Raw genomic sequence first — 20,589 nt, forward strand, 5'->3', positions numbered from 1 at the left:
TTTGATTTTTTTGTCTCGCTATATTTCTTATTCTAGAGCAAGACGCATGAAATCCCCTATGAGCTCAGTTGTGATTTCTCTCTTGTTACCCTTTTCCAAGTCAGAATTCTTACCTTCAAGGCAGTGGAGCTGCTATTACCACCTCCCATTCCCACGGCGAGGAGAAAAGGAAGCCGTTTAAATGAGCAAAGAAAGAAAAATGTGAAGTGAACTTTTCAGGTTTTTTTTTTTCCAGGAGATGCAAGCACTTTGTGACACATTGTTTTTCATTTCATAAAATACCAGTTTCAACAATTCTCTGTTATATAAATTGTTGACTGGTTATTTGTTTTCAGAGTTCGTAAATGGTTCCAGTGGTCTTTTTCCATTTAAATCACAAAACTGTCTCTTAGATACTCAGTTATCTCTTCTTTCTCATATTGTGACTCATGCTCTCTTGAGTCATGCATTACCTACATTTTATTAGCGTAGGTACGTGACTTAGTGTTTAAAAAAACCAAATACGGTGCAACCAAGAGGAGCTTTCTATACTTCAGTTAATATTTGATTGTTTCCACCATTCTAAAAGTGTAATTTCTGACATAACTGTTGACTTTTGAGAGAAATCTGAAGAAAGTACATTAAGATGTGTAGCCAATTTTAGGATTATGCAGTGAATGTCTTCTAATAACCTTAGTTTGCAGGTTTTCACCATTTTAGGACCAAATATGGTGCTTACGTCTTTGACCTGTTTGAGGCGTACAGTCGCATTTTAACAGTACAGAAATATTTATCACACCCACAAAACTTCTTTTTCATCCTGTGTTTGATTTATTGTCTGAAGCTTTGTCTGTCTTTGCGTGTGTTCAGTTTGTTGAACACTTGAGACCGAGAAGTGTCACAGCTGGGCTTCTCTCATACAACCCTCTCTACGGTGGTATTTTTCTGAAGACTTCACTGACATGGTGAGCTCCTTCCCTCGAGGACTGCAGAAATGTTTCCTCACAAGGTGCAGATTTGACCTAACAACGTTCTGTCCCAAATCCCTGCAGAATCGCGCTGCTTCCAAATTTATTGCAACTTGTGGCTATATGTGAAATGCAGAATCCTTTCACGTCTAGGTTTCTTGTACCTCCGTTCAGAAAGGAGTATTTACACTCGTTTTGCACTCAAGAATGTTTCATCTAAGACTTGTTTAAATTGTTCTGACACGTTATTGAGAACAGGAAGGGATTGCTTGGGACGGCTTTTTGTTTTCAACTGCGTTTGCTCTTTTGTTTTGAAGGTGTACAAGGGAGATGAGACGACGTTCCAAATCTCAGGCCTTCAAGTCAACACAGACTATCGATTTCGTGTGTGCGTGTGTCGCCGGTGCTTGGATACCTCACAGGAGCTTAGCGGCCCTTTCAGCCCCTCCGTTGCCTTCATGCTCCAGCGAAGTGAGATCATGCTCGCAGGAGAAGTGGGAAGCTTAGATGACCCTAAGATCAAGAGCATGATTCCTACTGATGAACAGTTTGCAGCTCTCATTGTGCTTGGCTTTGCAAGTTTGTCAATTATATTTGCCTGTATATTACAATACTTCTTTATGAAGTAGAGAATTCAATGGAAGTTTGAGATATAAATTTAACTAATGCTACGCATTATAATCCACACATTTATTCAGATATTCCTTTTCAAAAGCCTTTGTTCTACCATACATTTTATATACTTCTCTTGTTTTTACAGTTCTAGCTTGAAGAAAGATAAATCAGTGTTTTGATGCACCTTTTTGAAATTCAAAACTAGGAAGTGGTCAAACTGGAGAAATAGGCAAACCAGATACCAAAAGCAAGATTTTTTTTTTCCTTCACAGTTTGAAAATTGTCACCAATTTGCCTTTTCATTGTTTTGTTTTTTCACTGAAGTCTTTGCAGTCTCTTACGTTACTATTTAGGAAATTTTAATCATCAGTCACTTTTTTTTTTCTTCTTTTTCTCTTAAACGTTAGTCACAAGTGTGTATAGTGGTAAGACTAGAATACAGTGTTAGTCAACAGTACCAGGTTTTCATTGAACAGTATTATCAATGTTGCCTATGATTTATTCACTACAATACTTTTGCCCCATTTTTTCCAGATAAAATGTACACTGTTATTTTAACTGTTTAGTGCGTTTAAATCGAAAAAATATCCTGCAGTCTAAAAACCTTTTTAATTATCTGTCACTTTTACAGTTACAACACTATGAACTGCCTGTATAAGAAATCAAATAACCAAACTGCGTATAAATTATGAAGCATTATAGATTTTTTTTACCATTTTGATTCCTAGCAGTAATTTTAAGTAAGAGGGCATTGTGCAATAGTTAGTTATTCCCATGTTCAGCTATTTAAAAGCTGCTTTAACTTGTTTGTCACTGTATATAACTATTCTTAATCTACTACTAGATATTATTCTATTATGTTCAGCCTGATTTATATGATTAGAGCTGGTGACAGCCTACTGCCTCTACTGAATTAGGTAAGTTTTACACTCAACGCAAGCAAACTTTACTGTCAGTTGATCATTTTTTTGGAGGGGTATCCGTTTTATACAGCTTTCTCGGAGGTATCGGAAAGGAGATCCGTTTGTTCTAAGCACCTTACGTGGGTGGCTGCGTAATTCTTACCACAGGGCTAAATAAAATACTTGGTACATTGCGAAGCTCGGCCGAGGGTCCTGCAGATGGGTAGTGCTTGCTCTTACGGCCGTGCTCCCGCCCGCCTCCTGACTGCCCCTTCCCAGACACACATTTTAATCCATCGAGATGCTCGTTTTTTAACTCGTGATTGGATTATTTATATTAAGTCAACGTTGTGCAAGTACCTCAGGGACATTAATGAGCTGGAGGTGCAAATAGATTCCAAAAGGGTGCAACAGACACAGTGTATTTCCCTGCCTACTGTTTTTGTATATTTTTGCTACTTGGTTTTGCTTTTGTCCTAGCTCTCTTGTGCTCTGTCTCCATTGTCTAAGATTCAGTGTCCTGTACTAGCATAATATTCCCTTAACCAAAGTAATGGGGAAAAACAACATTATTTTTGTTTTAGGTTTATTTATACTATATACTGCATACAGTACTTTAAATACCAATTACAGTGCAATCTTTTTATTTATTGTAAAAAAAAATAAAAAATAAAAAGTGTACTTATGTACTAATCCCCTTCCCCGCCCTCCCTGTAGCATGTTATATTTTGTCTGTTTTATACTGTTGTACTTTAGGTCAACTTTTTACCTGGCAGCATTCCTAGTATTATTAATCTTCTTACATTTTCTTGTGTTTTTGAAGATGGGAGCATCTAGTACATTAAATGCCAAAAAAACATTATCAGTGATTCAAACGTTTACATGTATCCAAAAACATAATCATCTCTGGAAAAAAGTGCTAAGATCAATGAATTATTCTGTGTGCCTCTCTAGATGTAGCAAATATTAGAAATGTTCTGTATTTTGTTATTGACTATAATTAGTTTAATTTAGCCTTGCAAACTAATGGCATTGAGCTAAATATATATTTTTTTGTTTTTTTGCCAAAGTCATGGCTTGTCAAATTTATTTACATCTTATTTAAATTTATTTGTGATATGAAACTTTGTGACTTTGCATCTGTATTTTCTGAGCAAAACATACAGCGGTTTTCAATGGAGGGGAAAAGAGTGTATTTTTAAAAACAATGAGAAGACAGCTAGTTTGGAAACCCAGAAATTTGAAGAATTCCCTTTTTTATTTTTTGAATATTTTTTCAGCAGTGCTGCTATGAAATCCAAGCTTGACACCTTTTTTAAAAAAAAAAGTTTTAATAAAAAAAAGTGCTTTAGATAATTTGGTCGCTTCTGAGTGTTTGAAATTAAAAAAAAATGATACTGCAAGCAGCAAGCAGAAGTGTAAGAAAAGCAATTTGTTAGTTACACTTTAAGCATTTCTGTCATTGCTAATTTGTTTGGTGTCCCTTATCATGCTGATGAAAAAGCCGAGTCCAGCTCTGAGGTTAACAGTGGAAGTGTTCTGGAGGAGTTGGCACAGGCCCTAAATAAGTTAATTTGACGTTATTTTAGTTTGTATATTCTGCCATAGCGATTTGATTGTAATTCATTTATTAACAAAAAAAAAAAAATAAAGCATCACAGATCTTAAACCATTCCTGTTTTGATTTCCATCACCGCTGAATACTACCATTTAGTGACGTCTTGTCTTTCTCCATGTACCTTTATGCCCTTTGATCCAGTAGTATCAGGCATTGAATCGAATCGGAGAACTCTCTGCTCTCAAAGAAATTATGAACAAAAAAGTAGAGTGAAACACTAAATATTTAAAAACTTAAGGAGAGAGATGTTTTTATATTATTCTGCCTTTTTCTTTATGAACTCGATACGTTGTTTTCTAATTCTGTTTGTTGGCTACAGTAGTTCAGTATTCAGTGTCACAATGGAGAAGTGCCCTAACTGAATGTGTATGAACCTTATCCTTGCACAGTTCTTTAAATTGAAAAAATAAAATGTTTTTACCTCACTATGGGAACATACATTCCAAGCTTTTCAACTTTAAGAGAAAAATAATCATAAGTTTTCTTGTATTGTAAATTTTAGACTATTTCATATGCATTGTATTAAAACTGCCATATCAATTTTAATGTATAGATTTTGCAAATACTACACTATGTATGTAAGACTTAACTGTATCTGTAGTGTATATGTAATATATTTATGCCCAATAAATGTTTTAATTCTTTCTGATATTACCAGAAGTTTTCTTAAAACAGGCGTTTCCGTCTGTGTGCAGTGGCCTCCTCCTAGTCCGTCAGGAGCGTTACGGCGATGTAAAGCAGGAGCGGTGGCCCCACATTTGATGCGGGATGTTGCCGATTTGGGAGATTTGCAGCTCAGCACCGCCGGCCGCCGAAGGGCCGTGGCAGAGCCGTGGTGCCAGCGGAGCGCAGGGGAAGGTGGGTTCATGGTTTGCGGTGCCCGTTACGGTGCTGCAGCCAAGCCGCAGTCCACGAATCATCAACTTTCAGCTCTGAGTTAGATAGTTTCACCAAGATAGGGATGAGCATCTTGGCCGGTTTGCTAGCTCTGCCATTGCTTGGTGCAGTTGCTGTAGTGTTGCAGCAGCCGGCAGCGCTGTCCCCTTGGCTGACCTTGCGCAACCACAGCTTCGACCTGCAGGTTTCCAACCTCGGTCAGCTTGTGGGTCTCCTAAAAATATATAATAATAACAAAATAAATTTCAGTGCAAGTATGAATTGCTGTGCAGTGACAAGGAGCCTGTTTGACAAGAGGCTGTTTTTTTCCATGTAGCTCTTCACAGAATTGGTTCAGAGACCTTGGTAGAAGATTTCCAGGGAAGTTGAACGGCTTATGATCTCTGCATGACTGAGCAACCAAGTTGCCATTTGCATTCCAGAGATTTATGGCTCAATCTTTTCTTAGACTGAACTAAATACACTGCTGCTTCCTAGTCTACCCATGGGAAAGCTAAGGTTTGCTTGTTCTCTGAATGAGGCTGTAGCCTGTACCAGGCAACTGGAGGCTACTACCATGTTCAGCCAAAAATCCTTCACATGAAGGCCGGGAGTCCTCCTGATATGAGCTGGTTTTCATAGAGGGCAAATCGGGATTTGGGCAAAGTATACTCGCAGCAGAGGCCTAAACTCTAATTTGGCAGTTAAGAAATTACAGCATTTTATTGTGTTCTTAACTGCCGGCTGTTGGCTAAAAACCATCAAGTGTTCCTGATGAAACCAATGGGCTGATGAGTTGGGATGATGGGGGGATTAATCCTGACTATAATCTTGGCTCTTCTGGGTCTTTGACTTAAATCAGACTTGTCGTGCTTGTGGCACTTTCGTCATCAGTGTTTATTTCCAAAATCCCCATTTGAAAATAGAGGCTTAATCTGCAATCACAGGGAGGACTGCAGGAACCAGCTGGGGAATAGCTTGCTTGGGAGGAAAATTTTCCTTGTGTGAAATCGGGAAAGTAACACAGGGTATTCGTGGCTGTGATACGGCCAGCCCTTCGTGTCCTTGTCCATGTGAAATGTCAGTCCTCTCTCAAAAGCCCAACTAGACCGTGGGCAGTGTTAACTGCGGCAGTGAGGTCTGGAGCCCACCAGCAGCTCACTTTCCTTTAGCAGTTCTGATTTGCGATAATCAGTGGTTGGTAGAAATAACTTTAAAGTCAAGTTTCTGAGGTACTTCAATGACTTTTTTAATTAGCTTGTGTGAAAATGTAGCATTAAAAATACATCTGGATTGTTCTCTATTTGTAGTTAAACACTTGAAATACAGAACTTTGCACTTATTCCCTAATTATGTAAAATGAATGCAATTGCTTATCACGAAGAATTCATCTAATATTTTGCATCTTGATATACGTGTTTGTTGGCAAACACGTTTGTGTTTTCACTCTGCCTTTCTTGCTCAAATCATTGCATAAATACACTTCTTTAATTACCGCAATTTACAATGCGAGTGGTTTTTTTCCTAAGGAAGTGTAATCTTTCTCATTTGGCTGCTCAGCTGTTTTTTTCCACTTTAAATGGTGCTTGCCAAAACAGTCTCTAACTATCTTTTAAAGAGGCCTGTAGAATAATAATCACTGCTTTGTTATCTGAAGAGATGTCTAATTTTTTTTTAACACTCCTTGGTTTACGCCGTTGTCCTAAGCAGTTGCAGAGGTGCCAGGGAGCAGCGAAAGCTCTTGCCCGGCAAGGCCGCCATGGTGAAGCAGGAGTTGCGTGTTCGTGGCAGAGGACCTCTGAGCTCGGTACGAGCAACGTTACAGGCTGCGAGGTTGGTGCAGTCGTCCTGGGTCCTCTTTGCAGGCCCAGGCTATGGAGGTGGGTTAAGTAGCAGTGAGTTTCACGTGGACTTTGTCAAGAAATACAGACCAAGCTGTAACCGTGCTTGGACAGTATCGTATAAAACGACTTCTCTTGCGTGCTCTTTGGGGTTGGGGGGAAGGAAAGCTGGTTAAAGTTTTGAAGCAGAGCTGGGGCTCAGACTTTGAGGTACTTTTCTGGCCTTATGAGCGGTCCCCAGGCTTGTCCGTGTTGCTGGAGGTGGGCAGCAGGCCGTGTCGCGTCTCGCAGCTGAGCAGCCTGCAGACCCGCTCGCAGCAGAGCGCGGCCACCAGGGCAAGCGACTGCCGTTTCTATAGCAGCAGCAATTCCCTCTCGTCCCCGCGATCAAAGAGCCTGTTGGGAAAATGAAACAGGCAAAATCTGTTTTGCTTTTGGCTTCGGTCGTTACCGTAAGTTTGGAGCCCGCTTACGAGTTCGGTGGCAGAGAGGCGAGCCCTGCTCAGGGAGGGGGTTGTCCGCATGAGAAACCGCTGCACCGAAACACGGTGCGGCAGGACGGGAGCGGTCTGAGCCGCACAGCGCCTGGGGCAAATGGGAAGGCAAACCGGATCGGGAGGTGGTGTCAGTCCACCACAGCAGCTCGTTCACCTCCCGTGGAGCTTTTCCTGCTGGACTCACCAAGTGATTGGATTTTAGGAAGCTCAAATTTAGCTTCCTATAAGGAGCTCTTTTCCAATGAGAAAGCACTTGCTTGTCGAGAGGTAGGTCTCACCTCCAGCCCCCGTATCAGGGGACTGAGGCTCTTTGGCCTCTCCTCTCCTGAAACTTAGTAGAGATGCTTGAAAATACCCCTGAAAATGAAATACTTTGGGAACTGCGGCTGGGAGACCTCCCAGGGATCCTGAGTAGAGCAGCACCACCCAAGCTGCTCATTGCATGGGGTCAGGGCTTTCGCAGGTCCTGTTCTTCTCGTTGTTTGATGCCTCTTATCACTTATGGATTTGGAACCCGAGAAGTGTTTCCTGGGAAATGCTGCTCCTCTCTGAACGGAGGGAAGGTGACACTTTCTACACAGAGTCCTATAGGGATGGTGGAAGCTCTGCGGAAGAACACAGTTGCGCTGTACTTCATATCCCCAAGGAAAGAGCAGTTCCTCCTCCCCCTGCGTGGGGCAGGGAACGGGGCTGAGGGGAAGGATGCTCAGGACCCTGTGCTGAAGTTTAAAAGCACAGAGCCCTTTGAGATCTGAGTGAAGCTTGGGGATTTTATGGGTTAGGGACATGCAGTGATTGCCCCCAGCATCCGTGACAGCTACGTGAACCTGGTGGTTTTGCTAGACCTGTCTGTGCCCGAAGGTATTAGAGAAAAGCTATACAGAAATTATGGTGGAAATGTTGCGTAAATTGTATTTCCTGTACAAATCTTTTCTAGAAGTTATTGAATTATTGCAGAATTCATGATATATTATGATTTACTGAGGAACTGGAGAAATTACATTCTATGCCCTTAATATTCACCTGCCTTAGAGTGAAGATATAAATGTCATCTCTCATTCTCCTCAGAGCTGAGAACCACAATTAAGTAGAAAGGAGGATATGGACGTTTTGTTTCAATATTTTTATGGGTGAGCAGAAAGCCAGATGAGATCCTTCAAAAAGGCCATTTTATCAGCGTTACATTTAATAAGTTTTAAACGATTGCATGTGTTTCTGCTCTTGACAATTGCTCTCTCACATGTGCAGGTTCTTGGCTGAGTAAAATAATAAAAGGAGTCTGTGGTTTCACAGGATGCTTTCAAGCACAAGGGCTAGGCTGCTTTCTGCTGTTAGTTAGATGAATGTGCTGCTATTAGTTTGAAAAGTTACTTTTTTGTACTAATTGCCAGCATGAATGGTACTGCATGCAAACAAAATTACTTTTAGGTCTACTAGTGTTTTGTTAATGAATAGCTCCTCGGGTCGATGTGTGCAGTGGATGTGATTTCTTGGTAATCTTATTAGCCCATCTGCCTCACTTTCTGTTGCATGAAAGATGTTATTCTCCACAAGTAAAGCAGAGCAAACAGTGTGGAGACTTAAAAGCCTTGTGCAGATTAATATGTGAACAGAGCTGAGAAATTCACCGTAATCCAGAGCAAATAGTGTATTTATCATTAATTCATAGCTCAAATACCCTTCCTTTCCACAAAATGCTTGTGAGCTGGTCACAGTATTCTCGACTCGGATGACTATCCAGTATTACCTATTCCAATGTCACCGTGTCCTGGGCAAACGCCACTCGCGATAACGCTGCTGGATTTGGAGTTGTGAGTTATGGCTTAGCAGTGGTGCTGCACCCCGGGCACAAGCACGTGCTGAGCGATCGCGGGACCCTGTCGGGGTAGATGCACGATGGGGAAAAAGTGGGTCTCTGGGCTCAGCTGGGTTTAACACTGCTGTGGATGCTGCAGTGTGGGCTTTGGGCTGCGCTGGGCGTAGTTCTCAGTTTAAAATTGTGAGTGCAAGCTGCTGCTGCTCCTGTCTTTACCTTCACTCCAGCATGTGGTTTAGGAGTTTCTGCTGCACCTCATAGCTCTGTCTTGGACGTCCCCCCCGTCCTCCTCGTTTAAAGTAGAACGTGGCTGACTTCAGTGTTTGGAAATCAAAGGTGCCGTAACGGTACAAACCTCCGGGTATCCTCTGAACGAGCCTGGCACGGGCAGCGAGGGGGCCCGCGCCTTCCCCCGGCTCGCTCGGCCGCTGCTGCGGGAAGGGGAGTTTGCTCCGGCCTCCCAGCAGCAGCAGGGCTCCTCCCGCGACCGACAGACTCCAAACCGCGCCGCGGCGTGGGAAACCGGGCGGTTTTCCAGGGGTAAAACTTTGAGGGAGCAGGTGAGTGCGAGGTGCTGGTGTTTTGCTGACGCTGCAGCAGGAGCACCCGTGCCGAGGGGACTTTGCACACCGCGGGCTGGCGTAACCTGCTGTGGCCGCACCGCGAGGGGCAGAAGCTATGCAACGCCTTGCAGGTTGGGGGGTTTCTTACGAGCAAAGCGCTGTTATCTGAGTATCTCTGAAACTGTGTTGCTCCCTTTTGCAGCAGCTCTAGACCGGAGATGCTCAGAGAGCGCCCACGGCCACCCCTTCTCCAAGGACCCAGCCCTGCACCAGCATCGTGAGCATCTCTCGCTTCTGCTGGGCACGCGGTTGCCTCCAAACGGCCACACGCTGCAAAACTCGCCAAAGTACAGCATACGTTAACGAAAATAGCTTAAAAGATTGCACCTTTGCATCCGCATGCTGGTGCCCTGGTACAGCACAGCACATTTTATAAAAGTCAATCACGTTGTCGCTGCTTGATAGAAATGCTAGGATGTTATTGACTGGACAGCATATGTGGCTGCGTGTCATCACGGCTATTGGCTTAACTTGTGGTGAGAATTCGTCGTACGAGTTTGCTCCCTTTTGCAATACCAGAGTGTTAAAGCTATTTAAATCTCTGGGCTTGCTGCCGGCGAGGCCCGTGGTGTTGGGCTCCCCACCTGCCTTCCCTAATGAAGACTCGTCTGCAGCGCGGGGCAGCTTGTGCGAAGGAGGTTGTGCAGAGCAGAACAACGTGAATGAAGGCTTGGAAACCACCGAGCCTTTGCTTGCTCATGTGCAGCACTGTAATCGTGTGAAAATCACTCAGAATATGAGGGAAAGGAAAGGGTAATGAGCTTTTTTGGCCTGGTGTTACTCAAAATGGGGCCAAGTGCTGACTGAGGATCTCCTATGCCCTCAGAGCAAGCCCGTGAGGTTGAGTGTGGGGTAATTCATCTCCAAGAGTTATTTTCACCTTATGGACTCGCACAGATCACGCCACCAAACCTTCATTCCCCTCCCAATGAGGGAAATGCAGCATGGAAAGCACTCAAAAGCCCTCATTACCAAATACTGTATTCCCAGGTACATCCAGAGAAGCAGCCTGGAGGCTTTCAAACAGATGTGTTAGCGGCCAAAACGCGCCTTAGACAGCTCTGCAGGAGGACAAACCCCTGGGGAGGAGGAGCCCTGCTCCAGGCCAGGCTGTGATCCGACCGCAGGCGCCTTTTCTGAGCCGACCGCACGTCCCTGCAGGGCACAGGTCCGAGTCCAGACATGCCCAGGAAAACGGGAAAGACTAAAGGAGACTGGGGACGAAATGCGTCACACCAGGTGTTTGGGGGGGGGGGGGGGCAGAATGGGATACTGTATAAAGCCACTGCCTTATTTATACATATATATATATATGGTATATTTTATTATATATTATTATATATTATACTATTTATATATACATATTCCACTGCCTATTCCTACATTTGCTTCTCAGAACTGGCTGATGTATTTACACCAACCTCATCACTGCTGGCCACATGAAACTACCTTTGAAAGGTTTTAGTAAGGGGATGCCAACAATACCCGAGCTGCAAACACTAATTTTTGCGTGAGCTTTGGCTAAGCTGAAAGCCCGCACCGCACGGCAATGTGATCGCCCAGCAGCAGGTGAGGCTGGAGCGACTTAGCTGCAGCTTCACTGCTACAGAGATCAATGCTGGAGAGCTTCTTGTGGGTATTTAGGTATCTAACTGCTGCTGCTTTAAATAGGGCTTATGCAAATATTATTTGAGACAAACTTACATAAATTCTGAGTATCTATTAAGTCAAAATTTGACATGTAAATGCTATTTTTCCAGAATATTTTATTTTTGGCAAGAAGTACAATAGGACACGATTTTCTACCTTGCGCATGCCTCCATCAAAGGTACTTTTCTAAAATGAACGAAGCTTTCTGGTGCAGTGCTTCTGACCTAATTCATCACCTATTTAACACATGGCCAAGAAATAAAACACAGCCAGATTGTTCCTGTTTATTTGAGAAGCTGAGATACAAAATGTAGAGCTAGAAAAAGCCTTTAAGATGTGAACTGTTTAATGAATGAACCTCCAGCGTAGCAGACAAATTATTCCCAATATGGGGTTTTCTCACACAGGGCAGTGAGAACACGGCAAAATTTTGGCTCACAAAGCCCCTATCCTTTTTTTCTTTTTTTTTTTTTTTAATTATTATTCCCCCTATCAGAGCTGGCAAAGTTTTTTCCCACGTGGATGAGGCTCCAGAAGGGTGGCCAGTGGCTCAGCAGCCTGTAAGAAGTTGTCCTGCTGAGCCGCCCTGCTCGCCGCGCTTGCAGCATAGCAGAGCAGCTGCAAGTGCTCCGGTCTCCGTAAAACGGATCTCCAAAGCCCCGTTTGAACGCCTGGCAGAAAAAACCCACAGAAACACAACAAGCAAAAAGTTATTTCAGGTAGAGGAGGCTTTGGGGAGGTGCCAGGAGGCTGAGGGGCTGCAGAAATGCCCCGGGGGACAGAGAAACCTGCTCATCACCTTTCCTGACGGTGCTACCTGGGACAAATTCTTTATATCCACCTGGGATTGACTGCAGTTCTCTCTGCCTAGGTAGAAAATGCATTTTTTTCTACCCAGCTTTTGCAGGAAGCTAGCTCTCAAAATCTCGATTACACATTTGTTTGAATGAAGAAATAATTGAACCGTCACAACTTAGGCAACAACTTACTCGCGAGGCGAGCAATTCCACGTGCAGCTACTTCAGTGGTGGCGGCGGGGCAGGGGATCTATCTTCCTAGAGGTATCTGACAACGTGTGATTTTTTTTTTGAAGCAGAAGTGCAGGTTATCCAGGTGTTTTTTTTCGTGTTTTCCACAGAAGAGCAGCACCGTACACGAGTGATGGTTTGAAGGAGCAGACCCCATTCACCATCTGCAGGTCACGAGTGCCGGTAAGTGCAGCTCCACTGGCTTTGACGTTTCCATATAGACACGACCTATATGGCTGCGGTCTCCAGCCCCACTGTGGCAGGCGAGAGCCTGTCCCCTGTCACCTCCCCGCGCCTGGGGCCGTGTCCGGCTGCCGTTCGGCCAGGAAAGACCAGAACGAATCCGACCAAGACCTGCTTTCCGCCCTGCGTGCCAGCGTACCCATCCCTGCGCCGCCACAAATACTGCAAACGGTAGGATTATAAAGGTTCTCATAACTTTATTTGATTTTCTGTTCACATTTAATACCATAGACACAGCCGAAATCTGAAACACCGAGGTGATGTTAGGCGTACATTCAACTCATTTACACAGCGGCGTGGTTCGTGAGCTTGCATCTTCACCACCTTTTCAAGATCCTCAAATTTCTTGTTTCCCTGAGTTGCGTGGTATCTGCCGCCAGATCTGTTTGTCCGTCAACAAGGAATGAAAGAACGAAAAGGATAAAAAAGCAGAAGTGGTGTTAGAGACCGAAGGGGAGATGATTGCAGCAGCGCCACGGCTCTCCTACCAACGCCCCACCAGCCCGGGGCTCGCTTCGCTCCCGAGGTTCACGCCAGCGCGGTCTCGTTAGTTCGACCCTTTGCATCTCTGATCGGTCGTGGCTTCCCCAGCTATTCTTATGCTTTGTCCCTTAAATCGTATGTTTGCGTTCAAAAACCTCATCGTTGGGGAGCAAAACCAATTCAGGTGCCACGTCAAAGAGAAGCAATCCAAATCTGTAGCCCTAACACAGCAAAATGTGATACAAAAGAGACGGTATATACAGAATAGGCCAAATTCACTTTTTAGTTATACCTGAGCAGCGCCGTTAGCTGAAGGTGCAACAGGCGGAATATGGCCCATCGTCGCTGACAGGAGCTTCAAGGCAGTAGGAAATTTTTGATGATGGACAATTCATTATGTAGAATCAGTTGTGGACCAGCTGGTAATAAATACTAGGACAAAATAAATAGAAAGCTGCTATTGCACATGCATGCTCAGAAGCTGTACTAGCTGGACCACAAAATCTACATGTTGATATGACAACGGATGCAATATAGGACATACACGTTAGCACACAGGATGGAAAGGCTTGTTTATTCCTTTTAAATAGGATATTTGAGTTACAAAAATCAACTGAATCTGAGATTTTTATGGATCAAGGACGAGGACGTCTCTGCCTCTGTGTCTTAATGCAGATTTTTCCATTACTTTCTCAGGTCACGTTTGCTACAGATGTTCCCAAAAGTCAGTGAGCGTGATTTTGAAATTAATACCGCAGCGAGCTGGTGCGACCGTACGCTGTGGCGTGCTGGGGGCAACCCAAACTCCCGCCCGCGCGGCCGACGCGGTGCCGGCAAACCGATAGCTCTTCAGCGAAGAGGAGGGTGTTTGCAGGCCGGAGACCCCCATTGCTAAGGACCTTTCGGGGGACCGCGGTGCACAGCAAAGGGACAGGCAGTCGCGGAGGCATTACGACACTGAAACAACTAAAAGCTTTCAAGTTCAAACACATCAAGTTGTTCGCAGCCAAGCTGAACAGAACGAGTACGGATGATTTAGCTAGTAAAAAATCGCTTTGGTGGGAGATTACATTCCGTATCTTTACAGCATCACTGCGGCTCTGAAGTCAGCACTGTCCTTGTCCCACTGATATTCACTTAAAAAAAATATTTCTGTACGAGCTGTGTTCTGAGCCATTTCTATGAAGGTATTTTTTCATTTCCTTCCTATTCAGGCAAGATATGAAGGTCGTTTATTTTTAGTCGTGTGTTTAGAAATTATCTGTTTTTATTTCTCTCTTTTTTAAGACATCATTTTTCTCTAAACGAGGAAAAATTTGCTTTTTTAAAAAATCAGGATTAAGAAAAGTATATCAAATTCCATGTTTACTGCACCAGAAAGGCAATTTAATTTTCTCTCTTTAGGGTCTGATTATACACTAGCAAAATTCTTAGCAAAACTAACGTGAACTCTGGAAAAAATTCAGCTCGAATTAGCTGCTGCTCGAAGTCGCGCAAGCGCTCGAGCGGCCGGGGCCGCGTTTGCCTGCTCCGAGTGGTAAAGCCGCATTAAAAAGAAACCATATGGGTAAAAGCAGCTGAGAAACAACATTTGAGTGTTGCTGAATTCTGTAACCGTGTGCCTCCTTCCAGACGCTCAAAGTTTAGATTTTTTTTTAATCGCTGACTGCCTACGTTACAACTTTCAGCAAACGCAGCCGATGGCGGGAGCGCAGCTTTCCATGTCGCCCGGAGTTTCTTGTCCCGTTCCTCTTCCGTGGTGGCTCTCTGGGTCACGCCGGCGCGTGATGCTCGCGCCCGCCTGTCATGTGATGACGCTCGGCTCTGTCCACGCGCGGGAGCTTTCCTGCTTGGTGCTGGAGAGTCTTTTCTTTGGAAGCGGCTTCAGCCCGAAGAGGCGGCACGCGGCGACGCGGTACTTCCTGGACATGATGTTGTAGAGAATGGGGTTGATGGCTGCGCTAAGGTAGAAGAGCACAAAGGACACCAGGTTGCAGTACTGGCTGATCACCGCTATCTCCAAGGACCCCGCTTCGAAGGACTTGGAAAATAAGTATCGTCCTACGTGAAAAGGCAACCAGCAGAGTATGAAAGCAAATACCACCACAACTAAAACAAAAACAGCAAAAGAAATGGAGTTAAGTATGGCTGTTGAACTACGGCTGATTTAAACCAAATATATTTCTATTCCTTTTACACATTGATCTCGACGTGTGAAAACACGTCCTACTTCTTTTTCGGTTTTGTCTCTCTCAAATACATTTTCTGACAGTTTAAATTAGCTATATTTAATACACACGGATCGTATTTAAACAGGCTGTATATTTACTGCATCGCTAACTTGACATAGCACACTTTTGAACTATATAAACTCAGGTTTCCATAAAAAGAGAGAATGAAAGAATCAGCACGGTGATAAAAAAGCATCAGCACAGTCTATCACGTGCAGCGTTTAACACAAGCAAGTTACGTGTCATGTGACAGACTCAACCCTGCGGTTCATCATGAAGAACACAACAACTGGGAAGCAAAATGATTTAAGGTAAGGGCTCAAAGAGAAATAAAGCAACAGGCGCCAGATCTGTAGAGAACGTGTTGCAAGGTACCAGCAGACCATAGCACACTCCACGCCTCTGGTTTGTTTGTTTTTTGGAATATGAGTTACTTCAAGAAAAGTAAAGCTCAATATAATTATACTATTGTGTGTTATTCCTGTAATAGTGTACTAGCACTGTGATATTGATACATACATAATAACACATATATGTAATCACAGGAATGTGTGCATCTTTGGACACTGGCCCCTTTGAATATCCATCCTAGAGAAAGGGGAACTTTTTCTGTTGGTTCACTGTGTGCTCTTGACCTGTAGTATTTTTCACATTGCTTTGAACGAACCTATTAATATACCAGAAAGAAAGAAAACTCAAGACAGGGCTTTTGGACAGTCTTAAATAATTTTTACCAGTTATCTCTTCTGTCTTGTTAACAGTCCTGCTTGTATTAATCCAAACCCCGTTGCAATGAATTAGAGTTTCCCCCTGAATTCTGTGGGGCAGGATTTCAGACCATGTCAGGTCATAGCAGAAATGAAATTCAAAGAGCTAGGCAGGATGATTAGTGGCAACTTTCCTTAAAAACTTCATGAAAAAGATTCCAAATTTAAATGACTATTTATGGAGGACTCATGGTGGGCTATAAACACAGAGCTGGGATTCAGAGCATCTAATTTCCAACTCTGCATCTTCTTGAGCCAACCACTTCCATTTTTTTCCTCAGTTTCCTCCCCCTGCAAAATTCAGGTCATGTTTCCTGAGCTAATAAGGGTGCTCTGGAGTTAAACCCATGTAACATTGCTATTATTATAAACAGCATTTTAAGCATAGCCAATATTTTCACATGTGGGCATGTATATCCACAGTTAAAGATACAGTTTGATCTTCACAGGTGCAGAATGACATTGATTTCAAGAGGAATGGTGCATGATAGCTACCTTGAAAGTTAGGCTGTGTATTTAGGGGTTCAGTTATGGACCTAGAAGCATAACCTTACTTTACAATCTAAAAGAAGTGTTGCTGTTAATCCCACTTACCGGGTGCTCCAAGACTTGCTAAGGACTTAGAAATTGCCTTCTAAATCTTAAGCAGAAAGCCTAAATCAGTGAGAGCAGAATGCATGGTGCACCTGCTAGCATTGGGCCTTTATGAACTACTTTTCTTTCCATCCAACATCAGGCTATTGTTATTTAGAGACTATTGTTTCTCTGTCAAAGGACAGCCTTGTCATCATCTTGCTGCTCTGTGACCTTGTAACAGCAAAAAGGTGTTTGAAATATTAATGCTTGTGGCAATACTTCAGTGCAGAAATAATCAGTTATTGTTCCGAAGTTCTTTATGGTTAAGTGTTCAGAAATATAAACATGGGAGTAATACATGCTAGCAGTTTTGTTATAATAAGTACAGGTTCATAATTCTGAGGCTCTAGAAGTGTAAAATGATGAATTACTTCCAAGGTCACACTTACCAGACTGAAGTAATTTTATTGATCATAAACTGTAACTGAAAGGGCACAAAGAATGCTGCAGGTTTTATTACTCTTGCAGCCGTTGCATAATCATAAAACAGCGCAGGAACAAAGAAATCAGTTGGGCTCCCATGCAATGATTAAGATAGTTAGGACCCGCTGCCACCTCTTCATCGGGCCCATTAGCCCGGCAACTTCAGCTCAGCCGAAATGAGCACAGCCGAATGGCTGAAAGCTTCGCGTAAAGAAATCTCACCGCTGCGAACAGACCCGCTAAAATCAATGCGGTGACTCACCGGTGCAGAGCCTGTGCTCAACTGAAGCTCGCACCGGAGCAGGGCTCCTACAGCCGTCAGCCCCTCAACTTCTTGTTTTGAGCATCGAGCTCCCACCGAATGCACCGACTCTGCCTAGCACATTAGGAATGACAGAGCCTGTCGGCTCGGTCCTGTTTTCTTAACGTCAGTGAGAATTTTATAGGATCACAGACCCCGAAGGAGGCAAATTGCTCCCTGTTAAGCACGTGCTGGTGTTGTTCTAATACAAAAATGCAGATGAGCTTTCATAAGCTTATAAATGCTTGTAAATAATCTCCCATGATCCTTTCATTTAAAACTAAGAGTACATCGTATCCTGTTCACTTGGTTTGCAGCTAAACTTCGTAGCTCTGCAAGTGTTCAGCTTTGTTTAAAAATCAAATAAACCATCCTTCTCTAAATAACCATGGTATCCACGACCAAAGAGCAAAACGTTCAAAGATCGCCAGGGCAATAACTAATTGTATCCGCAGTATTTGTCCTTGTCAGTAATTGCTATTAACATCTGCTTAACCGTTTCACAGCCCCCAGCTCAAACCACAGGGAAATAAATCTAAAGAGGGAGGAGTGTTATTCTACCGATACCTTAAATTGTAGCCCTTCGTGTGAAAAATTTTCAACAAATGCTTTCCTTTAGAAGCAATTATAATGAACTGCTGGTGTTTTTCCTCAGTCTTTCCATCTCTGCGTCTCTCTCTCTCACACACTCACACACACATACTCTACAAAAACAGAGCAAGAAGAGCCGTACCTAACATCTTCACAGTTTGCTTGTTGTTCTGATCCCTGATGGCAGTGTTTGGACCAATGTTCTTCCTCTTTCTCCTCCAGAGCTTCCTCCCGATCAGGCTGTACAGCACGGTCAGGCAAAACACGGGGAGGAAAAAGAAGATGCTGGAGGTCCAGACCATGATGGTGAGAAGCCCCGAGCGGATGGCGTACTCCGTGGCTCGGCACTCGTTGGTGCTCAGCGGGTTGGTGCCGTTCTCGTGCTCGACCCCGACCAAGACGAAGATGGGTCCGGCGCTAATGAAGGAGACAGCCCAGAGGAAGAGGATGACCAGCTTGACCTTCCCTTTGGTGATGATCACCTTAGCTCGGAGGGGGAAGCAGATGGCGACGTACCGCTCCACGCTGAGGGCGGTGATGTTGAGGATGGTGGAGTAGGTGCAGCTCTCGCTGACGAACTGGAAGAGCTTGCAGAGGAGGTTCCCCAAGTTCCAGGGCCGGTACTGCCAGAGGCGGAAGAGGTCCAGGGGCATGCAGAGGAAGATGAGCAGGTCGGAGAAGGCCATGCTGGACAGGTAGAAGTTGGTGGTGGTCCGCATGTCCCGGAACCGCGACACCACCAGCATGGTCATGAGGTTGCCGACGATCCCGATGACGAAGAGGAGGACGCAGGCCACGGTGATGCCGGTGAGCACGGGCGCGGGGAAGAGGTGCAGCGGGGGCTCGGGGCCCGTGCGGTTCTCGGCGCCGCGGCCGCCCGCGCTCCCCTCCCGCATCCTGCCGCCGCGGGCTGCGCATCACCGCCCGGCGCGCCCGCGGACGAGCCCGCCCCGCGCCCCCGCGCAGCGGCCGCCCCCGCGCAGCCGCCCGCCCGCCCGGTGCTGCGCTGCGCTGCCGGGGCAGCGGCGGCGGCGGGCGCGGAGCGGAGCGGCGCGGCCCCGCTCCGCCTCTGCGCGGGGAGGGCCGGGGGGCGGCGGCGCGGGCGCGGAGCGGGGGGCGCGCAGCGAGTTCGCCCTAAGCCGCCCGCCCCATAGAGCAGCGCCGGGGGGGCGGGAGCCGCGGCAGCTCTTCTCGCCCGAAGTTTCCGCGGCGGCCGTCGGCGGGCAGGGTTTCCTCTCCGCGGCCGGGCGTTTCTCTCCGCGCGAGCGGAGCCCCGCAGACGCCTCGTCGCCCTAATGCCTCGGCGCTGGCCGCCCCGCGCAGGGCTGCGCCCCGCTCGTCGCCCTCGGGGGGTGCGGGGGGTGGTTGCGCTCTCCGAGCAGCCGCGACTTCATCTCACTGGTGACCGAGCTCTGCGCTCGCTCGCTCTCCCTAAAGCCGTAAATATCGGAAGCGCGTTGGGATCTTCGGGGACGCGCAGTCCTGCAGGACGCTTGGAAACTTAGTGATGGGTGTAGGGATGTAAGGGCAGCTGCAGTCGCTGTCCCTCCCCTTTCCCTGTCTTTGCTCTGCCCTTGGCTCTTGGCAGGCGTACCCAAGAGCACGGCGAGGCTACGCTCCAGCGAAGCTGCAGTAATCGCCCTCTTCTCTGTGATTTACCCACAATTAAATTTTGTTCCATTATGCTTCTGCCGCCCTGCGCTCTGCCCTTTCCAGCTGTGTCCGCCGGAGCTGCCCGTTTCCCCAGCCGCAGGCTCCGACCTGCTGCCGCTGGATAACGTTGTGCCCTAGAAGCGTTAGCTAAGATGGGAGCTCTGGGACGGTGACGTGATGCCCAAAACACCTGTAAAGGGGGGGGGGGGGTCTTTCATTTTCTTTCCCCGCAAGAGGGTTAAAGGTATGGCAGTCTTTTTTTTCCCTGCTGCCGTCGTACCCGGAGGGACGGTCCTGCTCCCTTGCCCCGTGCTGAACCTCTGTGGGCATCTGGCTTCGCCCAGCTGGGACCCAGAGCTTTCTGCTGCCTCTTTGCAGAGGATGGGTGCTCTCACATACGTGCACGCGCCGTCTGCTAGTGTTGCTGTCTGATAGTTGCCGAGCTTTATTCATGGACTGTGCATAAGCGTGGTGTGACACGATGCGGTGTTGCTCTGCCTGTACCTCTGCCTGTGCCTGTTCTCGATGAGCGCTTTCACCGCGCTTTTTATACGAGCGCCGGCTTCTCTTGTGCAACAGCGATGCTCTATTGAGCATGAAGAGATAAGGCTGAAGAGCGTTTCTGTTTACAGTGTTTTGAAATATCTCGCCGTTGTTCCGCTCTTTCCATTTTCTTTCATCCAATAAAGTTTTAATTCTTGTTTACATTGTTGTTTGTTGTCATGGAAATAGCTGAAAGGTTTGAATATAGAATGATCATGGTTTTATTATTGTGGGGAGATGGAGGAAGTGGAAAACAGACTTCAAGGGAGAGATCTCCCCTGTAAAAATGATGCATCGCCCACAAT

General features: G+C 45.6%; 2 protein-coding genes across 6 annotated transcripts in view; one reads left to right on the forward strand and one right to left on the reverse strand.

Moving 5' to 3' along the window:
- Positions 1-4,731, forward strand: part of FNDC3B (fibronectin type III domain containing 3B) — a 224,137-nt gene extending 219,406 nt beyond the window's left edge. For all 5 annotated transcript variants that reach the window (XM_064516612.1, XM_064516614.1, XM_064516615.1 and 2 more), the window contains one exon: positions 1,265-4,731. In XM_064516612.1, the coding sequence (XP_064372682.1) occupies positions 1,265-1,576 (312 nt within the window). In that variant the 3' untranslated portion in view covers positions 1,577-4,731. The remainder of the gene's footprint in view (positions 1-1,264) is intronic.
- An 8,115-nt stretch (positions 4,732-12,846) lies between these two features.
- GHSR (growth hormone secretagogue receptor) lies at positions 12,847-18,984 on the reverse strand. The gene is made up of 2 exons (XM_026105765.2): positions 18,231-18,984; positions 12,847-15,248 (listed from the first exon to the last, which is right to left on the reverse strand). The coding sequence occupies exons 1-2, from the start codon at positions 18,982-18,984 to the stop codon at positions 14,944-14,946; spliced, it is 1,059 nt and encodes a 352-aa protein (XP_025961550.2). The 3' UTR covers positions 12,847-14,943.
- Between the last annotated feature and the right edge of the window lie 1,605 nt (positions 18,985-20,589).

The sequence above is a fragment of the Dromaius novaehollandiae genome, chromosome 9 (genome assembly GCF_036370855.1).
Source record: "Dromaius novaehollandiae isolate bDroNov1 chromosome 9, bDroNov1.hap1, whole genome shotgun sequence".
NCBI classification, from domain to species: domain Eukaryota; kingdom Metazoa; phylum Chordata; class Aves; order Casuariiformes; family Dromaiidae; genus Dromaius; species Dromaius novaehollandiae.